This window comes from Lagenorhynchus albirostris, chromosome 12 (assembly GCF_949774975.1).
Source record: "Lagenorhynchus albirostris chromosome 12, mLagAlb1.1, whole genome shotgun sequence".
Classification (NCBI taxonomy): Eukaryota; Metazoa; Chordata; class Mammalia; order Artiodactyla; family Delphinidae; genus Lagenorhynchus; species Lagenorhynchus albirostris.
The window spans coordinates 159,178-176,164 of record NC_083106.1 but is presented as its reverse complement, the minus strand read 5'-3'; the positions used below and the strand labels follow the sequence as shown (position 1 = coordinate 176,164).

General features: G+C 52.2%; 1 protein-coding gene across 11 annotated transcripts in view; it reads left to right on the top strand.

The window, feature by feature from the left end:
• FAM120B (family with sequence similarity 120 member B) overlaps nt 1–16,987 on the top strand; it is a 116,338-nt gene that overhangs the window by 47,737 nt on the left and 51,614 nt on the right. For all 11 annotated transcript variants that reach the window (XR_009543851.1, XM_060167983.1, XM_060167978.1 and 8 more), the window contains 4 exons: nt 4,310–4,516; nt 5,949–6,057; nt 8,719–8,811; nt 14,516–14,567. Coding sequence is in view for 10 of the 11 variants with exons in the window: in XM_060167983.1 (XP_060023966.1) it covers nt 4,310–4,516; nt 5,949–6,057; nt 8,719–8,811; nt 14,516–14,556 (450 nt within the window). In the remaining variant the exon portion in view is untranslated. The remainder of the gene's footprint in view (nt 1–4,309; nt 4,517–5,948; nt 6,058–8,718; nt 8,812–14,515; nt 14,568–16,987) is intronic.

Here is a 16,987-nt window from a genome sequence, read left to right as displayed (position 1 = left end):
CCACTGACTTTGGCCAGGTGGAGATTTTGTTTCTATGTGTGGTGAGTTCAGAAAACCCGCAGTTGTTCCACAGGGTATTGTGGGTATTTTAGTGATGTTACAGGGTGCTGCAGCTGGCCCAATCCTATGACAGGCGGCCCTTGACAGTTTCTCACTTATTTCATTTTACTCTCTTCCGCTTTCGTTCCTTGCAAGTGTCCATTTAAATTCTAGGAGTGCATCTCAACACAGTTTACTTTTGCCTGGATTAAAGATGTGGCGTAAAAACGACATTGGATAAGAACGTGTACAGGAGAAATGGAATTTTCATCTCGCTTGCTGAGGGCAAGAGCCGTGTAACGACTGCCCACGCAGGCCTCAATGTTACCCTCGGGGCAGCACCTGTCGTCTCGTGGTGACCCTGTGTTCGCGAGAAAGAAGAGCTTTCTGGGTGCACTACTGCTGGTGCCTCGTTAAACGGTGCCCTGCCTCTGATTTCTTTTTCCGTCTAAGGTAGGATCAGAAGGTGGTAGGCTTCCCCACACAGCCTTCACATGTCACTTATTTACATGTAAATCCAGCAGCTGTTTTTAAAGTACCCACTGTGTGGACAGCCCTCCTGCAGTGACCCACCTGACACGCTTACCCCTGCTGTGTTCTCACAGGCTTATCTGTGTGTCAGACAGATGCACTCGTGTTATCCTCCACTTACAGATGAGTGGCTCTCCAGGGCCTACCAGGTAGTGTCGGCATCCTCCGTACAGACGCAGAGCCCTGCTCCTGTGGTTCCCGTCTTCTCCCCCGACACACTCATCACGAGTCACGTGCTTGACTCCCTGTCTCCTGCCTATTGGCTCGCGTCTCTCCCCGTCCTGGGGGTTGGAGCTGACTCTGGTACCTGGCCCGTGGTTGTGTGGGTGATGTGTAGGTGCCAGCCACCGGCCCCGCTGCCTCAGGCGGCCTCCTGCCCCTGAGCAGCATCATGTCTTGATTCACGGCAGGAGGGAGTGCTGGACAGAGATGGGAGGGTTGGAAGGTAAAGTTGGGAAGCTGCTAGGCTCCGGGGGACTGTTAGTATTGGATTCGAGCCCTGTGCCACCCCTGTTGGACGCGGAGAGTCTGGGGGTCACAGGTAAGTTACTCAGCGCAACATGAGAAGCCTCCAGGGGAGGGTCTCAGCAGACGGCCCCATTTTCGGTGGTCTCTGCCCTCAGGAGCCATCTTTAACAAGCTCTCCTGGAAGCCGCGGGACCCCTGTGTGACTCAGGAGGGCTGAGGAGCAGCCGGCTGTTAGGAAAAGCCGGACCAGCCCCTCGTGCGCCTGCCCCGCAAGGTTCAGGCGGCCTCCTTGGGCTTGTGTTGTACAGTTGTGCCTGCCTGTAGCCACAGAGAACTTAGGTGCAGAACCTCCTGAGTCCAACCGGCCTTTCAGACCAGAGGAGCTCAGAGTTTGCCTTTGCTTTGTTTTCTGGTGAGTGGTAACGAGTCTGCAGTGCTCTCCTTGCCGTGTCTGGACTTCCACCTGGTTTTAGGACAGTCGCTCTGGTGAAGCAATGCCTGAAACGGAGCATCGGCTGACTAGGGGGTTTTGGCCTCCATGTATACATAACTGCTAATACCTTAGCGTATAAACACCACACAGTTGAGCTGTTTACTGTTAAAATATTGACTGTGAGGCTTTGCAGCGTTAGAACTGGTCTTTCTGGTTTCTGTGTCCGCATTAGATGCTCCATCACCTCAGCAGGAAGCGCTCAGGGCTCGGCTCCTCCTTGTCTTCATTCCAAAGCACCTTGAATCCTGTTTCCAAAATACGGCGGCTTTTATTTATGACTTTTATTGGTAAGGCCATACCTTAGCCACATGGAATTAGTCCGTGCTCACCAGCGACTCCGAGTCTGGATTCAGGGTCAGCCTTCTGCCACACTGACTTGTTCCCTAAATTCCAGTTCTTTGGGGAAGAAGAAGAGTTGCTATGTGACTTTCTCTGTTGCTGGAAGATACCCTCAGATTTTGATTCTGCAACCTGTGAAAATCTTCTGCTCTTTCAACACAACCAGCTGTTTATTTTTTGGAATACAGACTTGGTTTAACATTTGAAAACTGGTGTGATTCACTTCGTTAGTACCACGCATGATGCAGAGAAAGTATTCGGTTGAATTCAGTACCTGTTTGTCGTAAAAAGTCTCGGCAGACCAGGACTGGAAGGGAATTTCCTTAATCCAACAAAGAGTATCTACAACAGAAATCAGACCTGATGGTAAAACAGTGGAAGTTTTTCCACTCTGGTGGGAGTGAGTCAGGGGTGCCTTCTTTCACCACTTCCCTTACACTGGAAGAAAAGAATAAAACTGTCATTATTGACAGGTGGCGTGATTGTGTATATGGAAAATCCAGATCTACAGGGCAACCATTAGAATTACTAAGCAAATTTAACAGGGGCTGGTGCAGAGTCAACATACACAATCCAGGTATATTCTACAGAAACAATAACAAGTAAAAATAGCCCCCGCATTTTTTGTGTTTACACTAACATCAAAGAAAAAATATGAAGTACTTAGGAAAAATCAACAGCTGGGCCAGGTCTCCACACTGGCAACCATAAAGCATTGCTGACAGGATGTGCTCCTGGGCTGGAAACAGGCTCACTGTTTAAAGATGCCCGTTGTCCTCAGCGTGGTTCATAGGCTCAGCATCCCCAGTCAGCCCCGCAGGCAGTGGCGTGTGACAGCCCGGAGGGGTGAATGGCCTGGGGAGACCCCAGCAGCGTCAGCCCGGGGAGGCCGGAGCCCGTGTGTGCACTTCACTTCCGGAGCCGGTTCCGTCAGCTCACTGGCGAGCAAGCCCGCTCCTGCTTTGAGGAGTCGGTTAGCGCTACCTCTGGGGACAGTGGGTGTGACAGGGAGGGGCAGAGGGGCTTCTGTGGTCCTGGTGACATTTGCTTTGTGGCCCAGGTGTTGGTTGCCTGGTTTGTTTGAGAATTCAAGTGGCGCACATAGGATCTGTGCTTTGCGGAGTGGTATACTTCATTTAAACTTTAAGACAGACAGACAGGTGTCGAAGAGATGAGCAGAAACTGACTCCATTACTGGAAAATGTGCTTCATGAGAGAACTGCCCCCAATACTCAGAAAATACGCAGCCTCTGCGTCAGTTCACCTGACCTTGAGCAGCCATGGTGGGTGCCCTGACCTGGGGCTGAGACCTGCCCCGACCCGTGCGGCCTGCAGTGCAGCCTCGGGGCTGGGCGCTTTGCAAAGGGGAATGCGGGAGGTGGAGAAGGTCCAGCGGTGGGCAGGCGGGAAGGTGCCGACTGACACTGCCACTCAGGCCCCCGAGTGGGGTGGTGCCTCTGAGAAATGGAGCATTTGATCTTACTGCACTTAAATTCAAACCTCACCCAGGGCCCCAGCTGCTGGTGTGGACAGTGCGGCTCTAGACAGACAGTACCCCGTGTGCGTGGGTGCACAGGGTGAGGGCTCGACGACTGAAATCAGGGAGACGGTGGAAGGTGCTGATGACAGCGAGGGGCAGATAGCCTGGTGAGGGCGCGGGCAGAGAGACCTGAGGGTCACGACCACGCTTCTCTCCATAAGGGAGGTGAGACCTGACTTAAAAAGGGCATGAACATCTGTCCCTTTTCCTGGTTTACTTCAATTTTGTAAACTATGTGAGATACATAATGACATTTAAAATCGCTGCTGTTTACTTTGAGCAACACAGATCCACCCGATGCCGACAGACTGAGTTGAACTTGCCTTGTTAACAAAACCCCGTGGACAGTTGCTGCCTGTCAGTTCACTGTGTGTGGTCAGCACAGGCCACAAATTCCAGAAACACGAGCGATTGAATGCGAAGGGCGTCTCTGCAGGTTCTCACCAAACGGAGCCCCTGCTGTGTCCAAGAACAGGAAGGAGGTTTGACAGCAGAATAAATATTTTGTATGGGTGTGACCTTAATTTGTAAGAAGTAACAGACCATCAACCCTATGCAGTAATAAGCCATTTTATTCTTAAATGATAGACATTCGTGTAAAACATACCTAATAATGTTCACAGAACTCAGTGTGATTTTTAAAAATGCGGTGACTCATCAGTGTCTAAAATGACCCTGTCTTGGCTTCTCCTTCTTTGCCTTTGCTTTTAAAGAAAGTTTCCCAGTAGGCCCGAGGCTGCAATCCTGTCACCTTCCTGGCAGGTCAGAGCTTTGGCCTTTGCAGCTCCAAGGGTGTCTCTGTGTGCGGAGCACGTCGCACCCCGAGGGCGCAGCGCCTCTGGTTCTCTGCCCGAGTGGCGGCTGCCTCCTCATCTTCTCTGTGCGTCTTGTCTCCACAGCTCGACCACGTCGACCCCAGGGCCGTGCAGCTGGGTACCCTCCTGGTCCGCGGCCTCACCACCCTGGTGCTGGTCAACAGTGCCTGCGGCTTCCCCTGGAAAACGTCGGACTTCATGCCCTGGAATTTGTTTGACGGGAAGCTGTTTCATCAGAAGTACCTGCAGTCTGAGAAAGGGTACACAGCAGAGGCACTTGTGGAACAACACGTGAGTTCACAGTTTTCTTTACGCTTAGAAAAAGTAGGTTTGAAATCAGTTGCTCAAATGCATCACGAAAACTCAGAGTCCTCGGCTGGAGGTCAAAAGGGTCCGCAGGACTTTCTGTCCTCACGGTCATTTTACTTTAGGAACAGACCCCAGAAGTCCGCTCTGAGGAGCCGCAGATCCCAGGCTTTGAAATTGACCCAGAAGTCCGTGAGGCTGCTGGTGCCGGTGGTCTCCTCCGCTGTGGTTGTGCCTCAGGCCTCAGGGTCAGCGTTGCTGAAGCTTCTGCCAGAACTTGTGAGGAGGCGGGCGAGCAGCGTCCTGCCCAGTCTCACACATTTTGAATTTTCGAGTGCTTTCGCTGCTTTTCCCCTTTTTGAGTTAAGAATGCACGTTCCCTGCAGAGCTGCCTCTGCAGACATCAGACTAATTCAATAGGAGCGGTGATGATTTGTTACTTGAAAATATTCCCTGAAGGCTGACAGTTTAGTTGGGGTCATTGGCTGCTGTTCTGGCTTTGTAAGTACAATTGCTACACGGTTCCTGGAAGATTTCCAAGTCGGGCCCCGGCCAAGCTCATTTGGAACGTGTGTTAATACCCACAGGACCCTGTGATCAGCGAGAGCTGACTGTCTATGACAGGTCAGCGCTCCACGCCTTCACATCAGATGGAAAACATTACTGACTGATGTGCCGGTAGTGCTGCTTCACACACAGACACAGTCCAGGGCGTCATAGGAATGTAAGTGTTCAGAATTTAGAAGCGGCCACAGTTATGTAGTCAACAAAAGCAGAGTACTGACAAAAATGTCCTGTAAGTGTGGCCTTAGTACCGAATCAGTGAAAGGTAACAGTAGGCCGGGCTCATGGCCTGCACATCACCCATCACGGACCCCTCCCTCCTTTCCTTCCTAATGTCTTGACCAAGTACAAAATGATTACAGGTTCACACTCACTGCTTTAAAACAAGTTAGGGCAGATAGGATCGAATATTCAATAGTACAGATGAGGCTGGAAGGGAAGGTCGCATGTTAATTTGTTGTCTGTGGCCTTGCTCTTTCCACTTACTGTCTTACAACCAAGAGGAACTGAGGTGATAACACATTACCGGCATGGATGTTTTAGGTATGATTGTGTGTTAGGGCCATAGATGTCACAGTAGAACTTGAAGGCCCTTTTGGAAATGCTTGTATAACCTACAGGGGACAGAGAAGGTGTAGCTGCCACTGTCGCCATTCCAGGGCGTGCAGGAGAAGATCAGTTTCTAAGAACATCCTGCTGAGTTGCAGTGTGGAAGGGAAACTGCAGCCACGCTCGCCCACACCGCTGCAGTGTCCTTGGGCACAGTGTACTGTGTAGTTTCACTCACGTAGTTGCGTCTCCCGAGTGCCTGCCTGTGTCTGACACTGCTTCGCCCCATCTGGTGTGTTTGCAGAGGTCCTGGCTCACCAGATTCCATGCCCTGAAGTCAGTCGTGTGCAAGGCCTGCGTGAAGGAGAACAGACCCATCGTCAGCAGGCGGCACTGGCGTTCACACCACTCAGGTGGGTCCCAGCCTCTCGGTCCCGGGAGGGGCCCCACTGCCACGTGCAGCTGCAAGGAGAGGCTGATAAAATTGGAAGAAGAAACAAAATTAAGATGATAGTGTGCTGCTGAGCGGTTTAAGTTCTGGTCCCCTTAGGAGGGAGTTTTCAAAGGGTTCATGTGCTGAGAGTTAAGGACCCTCCTCTGGGGCTCAGCCTCCTTTCCAGGAGGCCCTGAAGTACACACGCCGCTGGGCTGGTGGGCCTTTATTTGACAGAGGTTTGGACTTATTTTTTCTCATGATAAAAGTACATGAGAAAACACTTAGAATATAAAGAAAATAATTAAAAATGAAACCCAAATAACCTTTAATTCTGTCTCCTGAAGGTAACAGATGATGACAGATGTTTTCCTGTGTTTTCGTCTCATTATGATTATACTCTGCATGCTTGTGTGCTCTGTTCTCCTCGGCACTTGACTTCCTGCGTGATCGTGGTCACGGTGGTCAGGCTCCCCTTAAACAGAATCCCCACCACCACACGCACTGCCTTTGCGTCGTAGCCCCCCGCCTCAAGCTTCCGTTTTTTCTCGTTATACTTGATGCTTTTCTGTTTGTTGTTTCCTTAGGATAGAGTTCCGTTGTTCACAGAATTATAGATCCAAACATAATTGGATTTTAGATAAATGTTGCCAACTTGTTTTCTAAAAACACACGGTCACTTCACACCTTCACCAGAGGGATTAAGAGTTCCTGTTTCATGCATTCTTGACACCACTTAAAAGTTTGTTTTTCTGACTAATTTGATAGATGAAAAAGCCTGTCTCCTTGATTGGGTGCTTGTTTGTTTATCAGTGAAGTCGGACATCTTGTTCAGTAGCTCATTGTGTTGAGTTCATTTTAATCACGTTCTCATGTCCTCGTTTGGGTAGGATCTATACCAGTAACTGTAGCAGCCCCATTTTTTCTTGATGGAATAGAGAATTACCCCAAATTCCTACTCCCCCAGACCGTCTTGACTTCTGCTCACACCAGCCCTGCACGTTTCGCTCCGAGAAACTTTGTGCCATGAGGTCGGTGAGGCCTCAGGTCGCGTCCAGCTGCTGCCGGTCAGTGCTGTGTAAAGGGGCTTCCGGCCCCTCCCCACTCCTAATGGTGACAGAGTCCCTCCTGGCCTCGCCCCCTCTCCATCCTTTACCTTTCTCCAGCTGCCTGGAGATAGGCGGCGTTTGAGACCCCAGAGCAAAAGTTTATTCCTTGCAGAAGAAAGAGGCAGCGTTCTCTCTGTGTCCCCTGTTCCCCACATCTGTTGGCAGCATGTCACTCAGGCCGTCTGCCCTGTGAGCACCGCACCAGGATTCCTGTCACTAGTGAGATGGTTAGCAGAGCAGTGACAGGCTGGCTGCGGACATGCAGATGGCAGGATGCAGGCTTTGTCAGCTGCAGCAGTCACTGGGATTTGGATGCCTGAACCTCTTTCTGCATTGCAGAGTCTGACACTCAGGCTTAAGAGGGCTGTACATGTGACGAGTTTTCTTGAAAGCCCTGAGACAGCCTGTGGTTTCACAGAGGTTAATGCTGCAGTACGGTCACTCCTAATACACACAGGAAACTCTGTGATCTCTTTCTGGTGAAGTGTCCGTAAGATGGCAGACCTGGGTGATCCTGTCGAGTTACTCCAGATTATGGAAGAAACGGTTTCAACAGATAATCATGAGTCAATTTACGTGATTTGGAAACTGCTCCTTTTTTCTGTCCTCGATGTCATCATTTTCTTCACAAATACAGCCTGATATTCTGTGGTTCACTCCCCTGGGCCCCGGTGGCTCGCCAACCCCACACAGGTTCTCAGTGGCAGAGCCCAGCACCTTGGCCCCAGCCCAGCGTCCTTCGGTCACCTGCACGCAGCCGCTGTCTCCTCCTCCCGGGACGAGCTGGTGCCGTTGACACGTGCCGGTGCCTTTCAGGCCGCTCCCCGCCCTCAGCTGGCAACAGTGTGCGTGGAGGGCAGGGGCCCGGGGCTGAGCCAGTGCGGAGCCGCCTGCCCGTGTCCTCAGAGCGCTGGTTCGCCCCTGTGGCTGGTGCCAGGCAGGCTTGGCCTCCTTTCTTTATGGAATAGTGTGAGGTACCAAGGTAGTGTTTAGAATCACATTTAAATATGTACTTAGACTTGCTAGTACTGAATTCTAGTAGAGACAGACAGAAGAAAGCGTCAGGGTTTAGGAATTTAGAAGAAGAATTTAGAGTGAGCCGATTGCGTGCCGATGAAGTTTGCGGGGAATTGGGAGGAGAGGGTGGCCTGGTCAGGCCCACCATGTCCCAGAGCCCCGCGTGCTGGTGGCCAGCAGTGCGGGCCTGGGCCTGTGGCCGCTGCCCAGGGCAGCTGCCCGAGGAGGCAGAAAGGAGAACTTACTGCCCTGCTTTGAGGGACCTGACAAGATAGCCTGCTCGTCCCCCCCACAGACTCTCCTGGGAACAGGTTTAAGTGCAGCCCTGAGCCAACCCGGCCGCGGTGCCGTGGCCCCAGCATCTGCATTTTTCAGGGGCTTTCCCTGTGATGGTAAGGACGTCAGAAGTTTGGGAGCTGCCAGCCCAGGGTCACCTTGCTCTACTCTTAAACACGACTGCCATTTGGAGTTCAGCGTCTGGTAGCTGCTGACGTGCTGATCACGTGTCCCCACAGGGCGGAGGGGCCGACAGGGATCCAGCGACCACAGGATGAGCTCTGGGTACGGCCGGTCTGGCCAAGGACAGCACTGGAGGGACCAGGGGCCAGGTAAGAGGCCGGCGGGGTGGCGGCAGTGTTCCGGAGACTGCCTCGCAGCTGTTTTGGAAATATGTTGTATGTTTACAAGTAAATAAACAGATAAATGTACTGATAGATCTGATTGCTTTGCCTAGTGAAGTGGAGACGTAATTGCCATGCTCGGTGCTAGCCTGCCTCTGCTCACCGCTTTATTCATTTTCTGTCAATTTATTCATCTGCTCAAGACCCAGTTTTTTGTGATTTACTCAAAGGAAGGCTCCTGTAAAGGCTACATATACATACACCCTTCTAATAAGAACACAAACACATTCTCTTATGTTCTATGACTTGTTTGTTTTTTGTTTTTTTTTTTTGCGGTACGCGGGCCTCTCACTGCTGTGGCCTCTCCCGTTGCGGAGCACAGGCTCCGGACGCACAGGCTCAGCGGCCATGGCTCACGGGCCCAGCCGCTCCGCGGCATGTGGGATCTTCCCGGACCGGGGCACAAACCCGTGTCCCCTGCATCGGCAGGCGGACTCTCAACCACTGCGCCACCAGGGAAGCCCTATGACTTGGTTTTATACGTAAGAGCCTTAACAGTGTGATCTGGGAAGTAAGATGAATCCTTTGCTTCTTATGTGTGTAATACAGATACCTGGTTTGAACGCATAAAGATGAATTTAGTACGTTGTGGCCACGTGGACTCCAAGCCAGGCTGTGTGTGGACTGCTCGTCCCGCGGTGGCCTGTGGGGGGCTGAGTTCTTCCCGCTGGTTCTTGGTAGAATCTGCACTTACCTGATGTTAGGAGTCTGTTGTACGGTTCCGTGAGGCCAGAGTTTATGATGACTGTTCCGGAAATGCCCATCCCTGTGGGGAGAGGAAAGCTTCCCAGAGTTAGACTCACAGTTGCTGCAGCTGTTCCTTCGAGCTTACTTCACCTGCAGCCTCTGCCCTCACAAATGACGCCACCCACTGTCACTTGAAGCTTCCAGGTGGGCTGGTTGAGCAACGTGAGTAAAGTTCCATCTTCTTAGAGTCCCTGTCCAGTGTTGGGACGGGCTCGCTTCCGCCCAGTGTCAGCTGAGTCACCTGAACGGTCACGTAGCGCCGTGTCGCTGGGCAGGGAAACACCTCCTTTCCGTGACCTCACGGCGAGAAGGCGCTGAGGCTGACTCAGTTGCAGACAGGGCACCCGGAAAACCAGAGGCAGCTCTGTGTACGCTCTGGAATCCGAAGGTGACAGCAGTGCTGGGGACTCATGGCCGAGGGCGCAGCCCCTCAGACACTGGCTGGGGGCTGTCCATCCGCCACACCTGCGTCGTGCACAGGGACATGCTGCCGATGGCACTCATCCGTCAGCCCCATCGCCCTCTAGCTGGGCAGTGGGACTGCTTGGAAACAGGCAGAATTTCAGCTTCTGACTCTTGAGAACGATGGGCCTTCCTCAGGGGAACCAGCGGGAAGGTGTTTCTGAGATAAGGAGGACCCTGGACAGATATGCGGAGGCCTGGAGGGAAAAAGGCGGGGCTCCCCTCCCCCCGCCCCCACTGGGTTACACGAGGGGTCCGAGGAGAGGGGCAAAGCCGTGCACAGGGGGCCACAGCCGCGGAGGAGCAGGGGCGGCCCTTACCCGGCCGTGCTCTCCCCTCGCGAGGGCCACACAAGACGCCCTTGGTGTCCTGAGCAGGGCGATGCCAGGAGGGGCGGCCGTCAGGCAGCAGACTGTCATCCACGTGCCCAGAGCCCGCGGCCTTCAGTGTGGAGCCGGGAGGAAACGTCGTGCGGTTCTGACTGGATATGGGTCTCGGTGCTGGCCCTGGGGCCTCGAGGCCTTGTGTGGTGGGCTTGGAGCTGGGTGGGGGCCCGGATCCCCCACTCCTGATACGAGTGCGATGCTGGTCCCCCTGGAGTCAGGCCCCCAGCAGAGCACAGAGGGTGGGGGAGCTGGGGACCATCTTTAGCTGCCTGGCCCGGCATGGCCAGGGTCAGCCCTCCCTCCAGAGTCCGCTCCCAAAGCCAGGAGACAGGCCCCTGCCAGTGTCTCTCCAGCCGTCTCCCTTCCCCCCACCACCCTGCGCTCCCCATCGGGGCCTGGTGTTCTGTGAACGGCCACCTTCCCTCGCCCCTTTGGCTCAGGCCTGTGCCCCCTCCCTCCTGCTGGGCCTCGGGTCAGGAGAGCCAGGGTGGGAGGCTGCAGGTTGAGACAGGCACCGGGTGGGAGAGGCTGTGACCTCGGGCGCCTGCGGGGGAGCACTTGGCCAGCACCAGGCCATCCTCTAGAGGGCGTGTCACCTCGAACAGCTCCTGCACCACCCCTGGGCCTCATCATTGGGTGTCCGGCCCAGGTACCCCTAGTGTCCTTCTGGCTCTGAGCCCCGAGGTCCTTTGCTGCTGCTTTTTCACGCTGGGACAGTGGCCCTGCAGAGTGCGTTAAGAGGCAGACCTGTGTCCTTGGGACGCACCATCGGGTGCAGGCCTCGTGTTGCCCCACGCCGGGTGGCGTTGGGCCTGGTGCGCCCAACAGGCTTGAATTTGAAGCCTGTAGAATAGTACACGCTACAGACTTTCTTTTCTTACTTCACTTGGGTCCAGACAGGCAGAAGCTGTCTCGAAACCTGGGTCCACCACCTGCCAGAGGCCCGGCCTGAGCAAATCACAGATCCCCTGGGGCTGTTCCCTGACGTCTGACCTGGGGCTGGGCTCTTCCTGCAGGCTGTGCTGAGGGCTGGAGGGAAGGCACCCGTGGACCTGGCCTCTGGTGGCCCCTACGCTGTCCTTTCTGAGACCTTGTTCCTCTCCTGCTGTTAGCTCTAGTGCTTCCCTTAATATTTTCACGTTGACCTGTTTTATTAGAGTTATTAGTTTATTAGAGTTGTTTTTCTATTAAAAAGCAAACAAAGTCAACTATACCTCAGTTAAAGCTGTTTTTTAAAAATAAAATAAAGGAAGGAAACAAAGCAAAGCTTGACTGTGCAGGCTTGGCCTGTATGAGTTCAGCCATCACTTGACCACAGGACCAGAAGCCATTGCTTAAACACCAAGTCCTCTCCAGGACATTGCCCTCAACCTGGTCAAAGTTTCCTCTGGTTGCCGGCCAAGGGCCAAGGAGAAAAGGTCGTGAATGTTGGCTTCGTCCTTACTTCCTTGTGATGGCAAAAATTTCAGGAGCATGTTAACATTGAAGAAGGAGAAACAGTTTTCCTTGGATCTGCAGTAAACAAAGAAGTTTCTTCAAATTCTGTTGGCAGACAGGAGTAGTGTCTGGCAATTTCTCCTCGTGCAAATTAGAAAAACACAGTGACTTTCCTTAGGGCGGAAGCGTAGACGCTCACCATCAGCCCTGGTTCCCTGCTGGGGAGGAATCTTCCTCTTGAGACCCCACGTGACTTGACAGCTGGCCCCCTGGGGAGTGGCAGGAGCCCTGCTGGTCGTGCGGAGGCCCAGGTGCTGCCCGCGTTCACGTATCCTACATGTGTGGACTGGGCCCTGTGGAGGTTGAGGTCAGGCTGAGTGGTGTTGGTGAAGAGAGCAGTGGACGGACGCAAGCCTGAGAGTAAGCAGGTCAGTGCAGAAGGACGGGGACACCCGGACGCTGAGGGCCTCTGGGAGGCTGGGGGCGGCAGTGTCCCAGTGGGACTGGACCAGAGTGCTGGCAGGCAGCTGGTAACTGGAGAACGAGGGGCTCCTCGTTGGTCTGGCGGGCTTTAAGGTGCTGGGAGGAATGATTCAAGGAAGTGGTTGGGTCTGGGGGAAGGAGGGTGAAAGGTTGTCACCTGCAGGAGCACAAGGCCAGGTGATGCCACCACCTTGGGCTGATGAGAGGGGTCGAGGACGCATGCCAGCAGGGCCTGTGCGTGTCTGCTGAGTCTTCCCACCTGGTCTGGGGCTTCGGGCACGTCGGCAGAGCAGAGGCCCCCGGGGAAACGCGCTGTCTCCTCCCTTCTTCCTCCTCTGCCAGAGACCTGAGCTCTGGGCCCCACAGGTCTCACTACCAAACCTCAAGTGCAGGTCACAGGACCCAGGTCGATACGTGGACTTAAGGAACCATTGACTCAGGGAACGAGGCCAGAGGTGCAGCTGCGACTCCTCTTTCAGGTGTCGGTGGTTCCCGAGCTGGTGCCGGTGCCTCCGGGGTGTTTTCCCTGTAGACCCAGCACATACGTCTGATAAGGGGTCTTTGAAGGAAACCCCTGCTCTGTCGGGGCCACAGTAGCCACCCCAAAGTCAAGGGGTGCTAGTGCCGGAGGGCTGGGGCTGAAGAACTTCCTCTGGGAGGCCACAGATCAGAGGCAAGTTGAGGTGGTGAGCGCTGAGTTGGCGTCAGACTTCGGAATCGAGGAGTAGGTGGTGGAAGTTCCGACAGGACACACGTGAACAGCCGGAGTGTGAGCACTCGCATGTTGCCTGACGTGGAGAGTGCTCAGAAAATGTTACTGCAGCGCACGCATGTTTCCTAGTTGCAGATGTTTTCATATAGTATGTGTTTCGTACACACACACACACACACACACACACACACACATTTGTATACATAAAGTCTTTTATTGGGACAGGAATATGTTTTTTCAGGTTAGGTAATCCACTTTTTCAGTTTTATGCTATGATTGAATTACGTCATCTTCACTTGGCCAGCACATTTTTTGCTGGGTATTGTCTACTTTTGAACTCCTGTTTTAGTATTTTTTGGAGATACTAAGGTAGTCCAAGCAGAAGGTTGTCACTATTTCCAGGGCAGAGTTAACAGGCAAAATTCTTCCTATTGGTGAAAAACTAAGAATGCCTCAAAATGAGAGTATTCAGTTACTGCCCAGAAGTTGGGAGATTTCCCACGGCCGCCCCCTGGCCTGATGAGAGGCAAGCCGTTCCATTTGGGCCTGGCCGGCCGAGAGAGGTGAGAATCACAAGCCTGTGAGACCTTTCTGGGCTGAGATCCAGTGAACTAGGGGTGGGGACCCTGGACCAGCAGAGGTGTGAACCTCCCCTCACTAAGGGGGTGAACATCAAAGCTTTCGGAACTTTTAAAATGCTAGCCGGCAGCTAAAGTGAGAATGGTTTAACCTCTTGCATGCTGTTGGTGAGAAATGATGTGTTAAATTCCACAGTCAGTAGCCACAAATTTGCCTGTGATTTCTTCAGATTTTCACTTCTCTGTGGTAATTCTGTAGGAGGCCTGGGCTGTTGTAAAGCTGCCTCCGATCATCTGTGATAACAAGGGTGGGGCCTGGAAACCTCATTCTGGCCACTGCTGTGACCTCCTGCTACCCTCCTGGGGGTGTGGGTGACGAGACTGCCCATCATCCGTGAGCACGGCGGAAGGTGGGCAGCAGCCCCATGGGCAGGGGCAAGGAAGCCCTGGGCTCTGCTGCGGAGGGAACCACACTCGCGCTTTTCCGCATCCGCGGAGTGTGCCGTGAGCCGTCTCCACGTGGAGGGCCATTTCCAGACTTCACTGACAGCAGCGGCTGCACAGGCGCAGCGCAGACGGTTGGAACTGGAGTTGAGGGGAGCAGGTTTGACGCTGCTTCCTTGCACTCACAGGGCTGCCTCTTAATTAATTGCTTCCTACTTTAATGGAATAATTATGGTGGCCAAAACGGAAAAGAGAATAAAGTTCTGGCCCCAAGTATAACTCAGGTGTTGTTTTTATACATACTTAGAAATGTGCCATTTTTTCTGTTTGAATTTTAGAGAAATCTGATTCTGAATTTTTGTTTTCATATTTATTTGGTGCAGGAAGTAGACAGTATGACCCTGACCAATGGAGAAGATATTAATCATCTTCTGGGTAAGTCCACCACTTATATCTTCAGAACAAATCAGTTTTATCAAAGGTTGAAGTACAATATCTGTCTTTATAACATACATCTTTCATGTCAAGTGCCAAACTTTAAAAGAATTCAGATGTTAAAACCTCCCAACAAGGAGCTAAGTTAACTTGGTTTCAAGATGAGTTTGCTTCCTTCAGAAAAAGTGTGCACAGAAAAAGATGCAGAGTCTGGCCATGAAACCCAGCACCCTCCTTCAGAGTGAAGTAATCAGACAGTGCCTGTCTTCTCTGAGGAGGGGCTGACCTGTGGCTTCTAGACCCAGCATCACGTAAAGAGGACAAACATCCTTGTCAGTCTTCTCCCTCGTATCATATAAGAAACACCTTTGTTGGCTTATTTTTAGACATTGTACCTGATTCCATGGCCCCAAACGGTCATTGTTAACATTTTCATTCCGGTGTCTTCATCTGTGATGTGGGTATGGTTGGTTTCTTTTAATGAGTGGGAATCTCATTATATCCCACTTTTTCTAACTTTAACACTAGATAGTGAGGATGTTTCCCAAATGATCTTGTCTTTGAAGACATGATGTCTACTAGCTATGTCATTTTCCAGGAATTGTTTTCTAATTATAAATTCTAACCTAAAGTAAAGTTTCCAACCATATCTTCTGTTGGTCCTCAGAAGTGTTTGTATAGCGAAAGAGGTACCAGCTTCCTTCTCACCTTCCTGGTGGGAGAGGTAACTGCGTAGTCTTGACACAGCATGAGACTCGTGGTTCTGCTTCTGTTGTGTCATCCTTTTCATTTTGCACTTGTTAGGCTCAAGCCCAGAGCCTGTGCATGTGAAGACACACCCGGGTTCTCAGCAGACATCAGGCATCAGACAGGAAGCCTGATTTATGATGCCACTAATGAGTGGTACATTTGTTGCTCTTTGTCTGTGAGCCCTGCAGGGCTCTTGTTGTTAAAAAATATCGTAAATGAATCCAAGTTCAGAGAAATTCTTTTCATGGAGGAATTTTCAGATAATCCAAAAATTGAAATAGTAAGCCCCAGGTTGTTCTGAACTCAACCCCTGAGGTTTTGATAATAGAAGAAAATCTAGATTAGGGGTTAGAAGACAGGCCCTTCATTAGCAGCTGTCTCCCTTTGGCCTGGAGCTGCTGTGACTCCCAAGTCCCCTTCTGGGCCACAACCACGACTCGGGAGAACCCCAGCACTCTCAGACATGCTCACCAGCGCTCATGAGACGTGTCCTTCAGTTGACGTCATTAAAAACAAAATAAACCCTAAACGAATCACAGTTCAGTTTGTAACTTTGCACCTGATGCTTCACCCTGACCGACAGCTCTGTGTGCATAGCTCCTGACTTTGTCTTGTGTTTGAATCCCATCTGGTATTTACCAAAAAGGGATATAGTCTCCCGCTATTTTAATACATGTATATCTCTTACGTTTGAAATATCCTCACCACTTCCTGCTGGTCCTTCTTAAGGACATCTGCATGTCTAGTCACTTTTCATTCAGTCTTGTAGGACCTACAACCTTATTTCCCAGCTTTGGAAATAGATCTTTTTTTCCATGTTTCCTGATGGGAGGGACTGGTCGTGGGTAGAGCTTGGTGTAGCTCTGGTGGGCAGAGCTCAGTAAAACTTTAATCTGCTTGTCTGCTGATGTGTGGGGCTGGGTTCCCTCCCTGTTGGTTGTTTGGCCTGAGCTGACCCAACACTGGAGCCTACCTGGCTCTTTGGTGGGGCTAATGGCGACTCTGGGAGGGCTCACGCCAAGGAGTACTTCCCAGAACTTCTGCTGCCAGTGTCCTTGTTCCCGTGGTGAGCCACAGCCACCCCCCGCCTCTGCAGGAGACCCTCCAACACCAGCAGGTAGGTCTGGTTCAGTCTCCTATAGGATCACTGCTCCTTCCCCTGGGTCCTGATGTGCACACTACTTTGTGTGTGCCCTCCATGAGTGGGGTCTCTGTTTCCCCCATTCCTGTCGAAGTCCTGCAGTCAAATCCCACTAGCCTTCAAAGTCTGATTTTCTAGGAATTCCTCCTCCCGTTGCCGGACCCCCAGGTTGGGGAGCCTGATGTGGGGCTCAGAACCTTCACTCCAGTGGGTGGACTTCTGTGGTATAATTGTTCTCCAGTGTCTGTCACCCACCCAGCAGTTATGGGATTTGATTTTATTGTGATTGCGCCCCTCCTATTGTCTCATTGCGGCTTCTCCTTTGTCTTTGGATGTGGGGTATCTTTTTTGGTGAATTCCAGTGTCTTCCTGTCGATGATTGTTCAGCAGTTAGTTGTGATTCGGTGCTCTCGCAAGAGGGAGTGAGGGCACGTCCTTCTATTCCGCCATCTTGAACCAGTCTCCCCAGTTTATCTGGACTCTCTGGGGAGGCAGACAGGCACAAGAGGCCTCTGGTGGTACAAAGTTC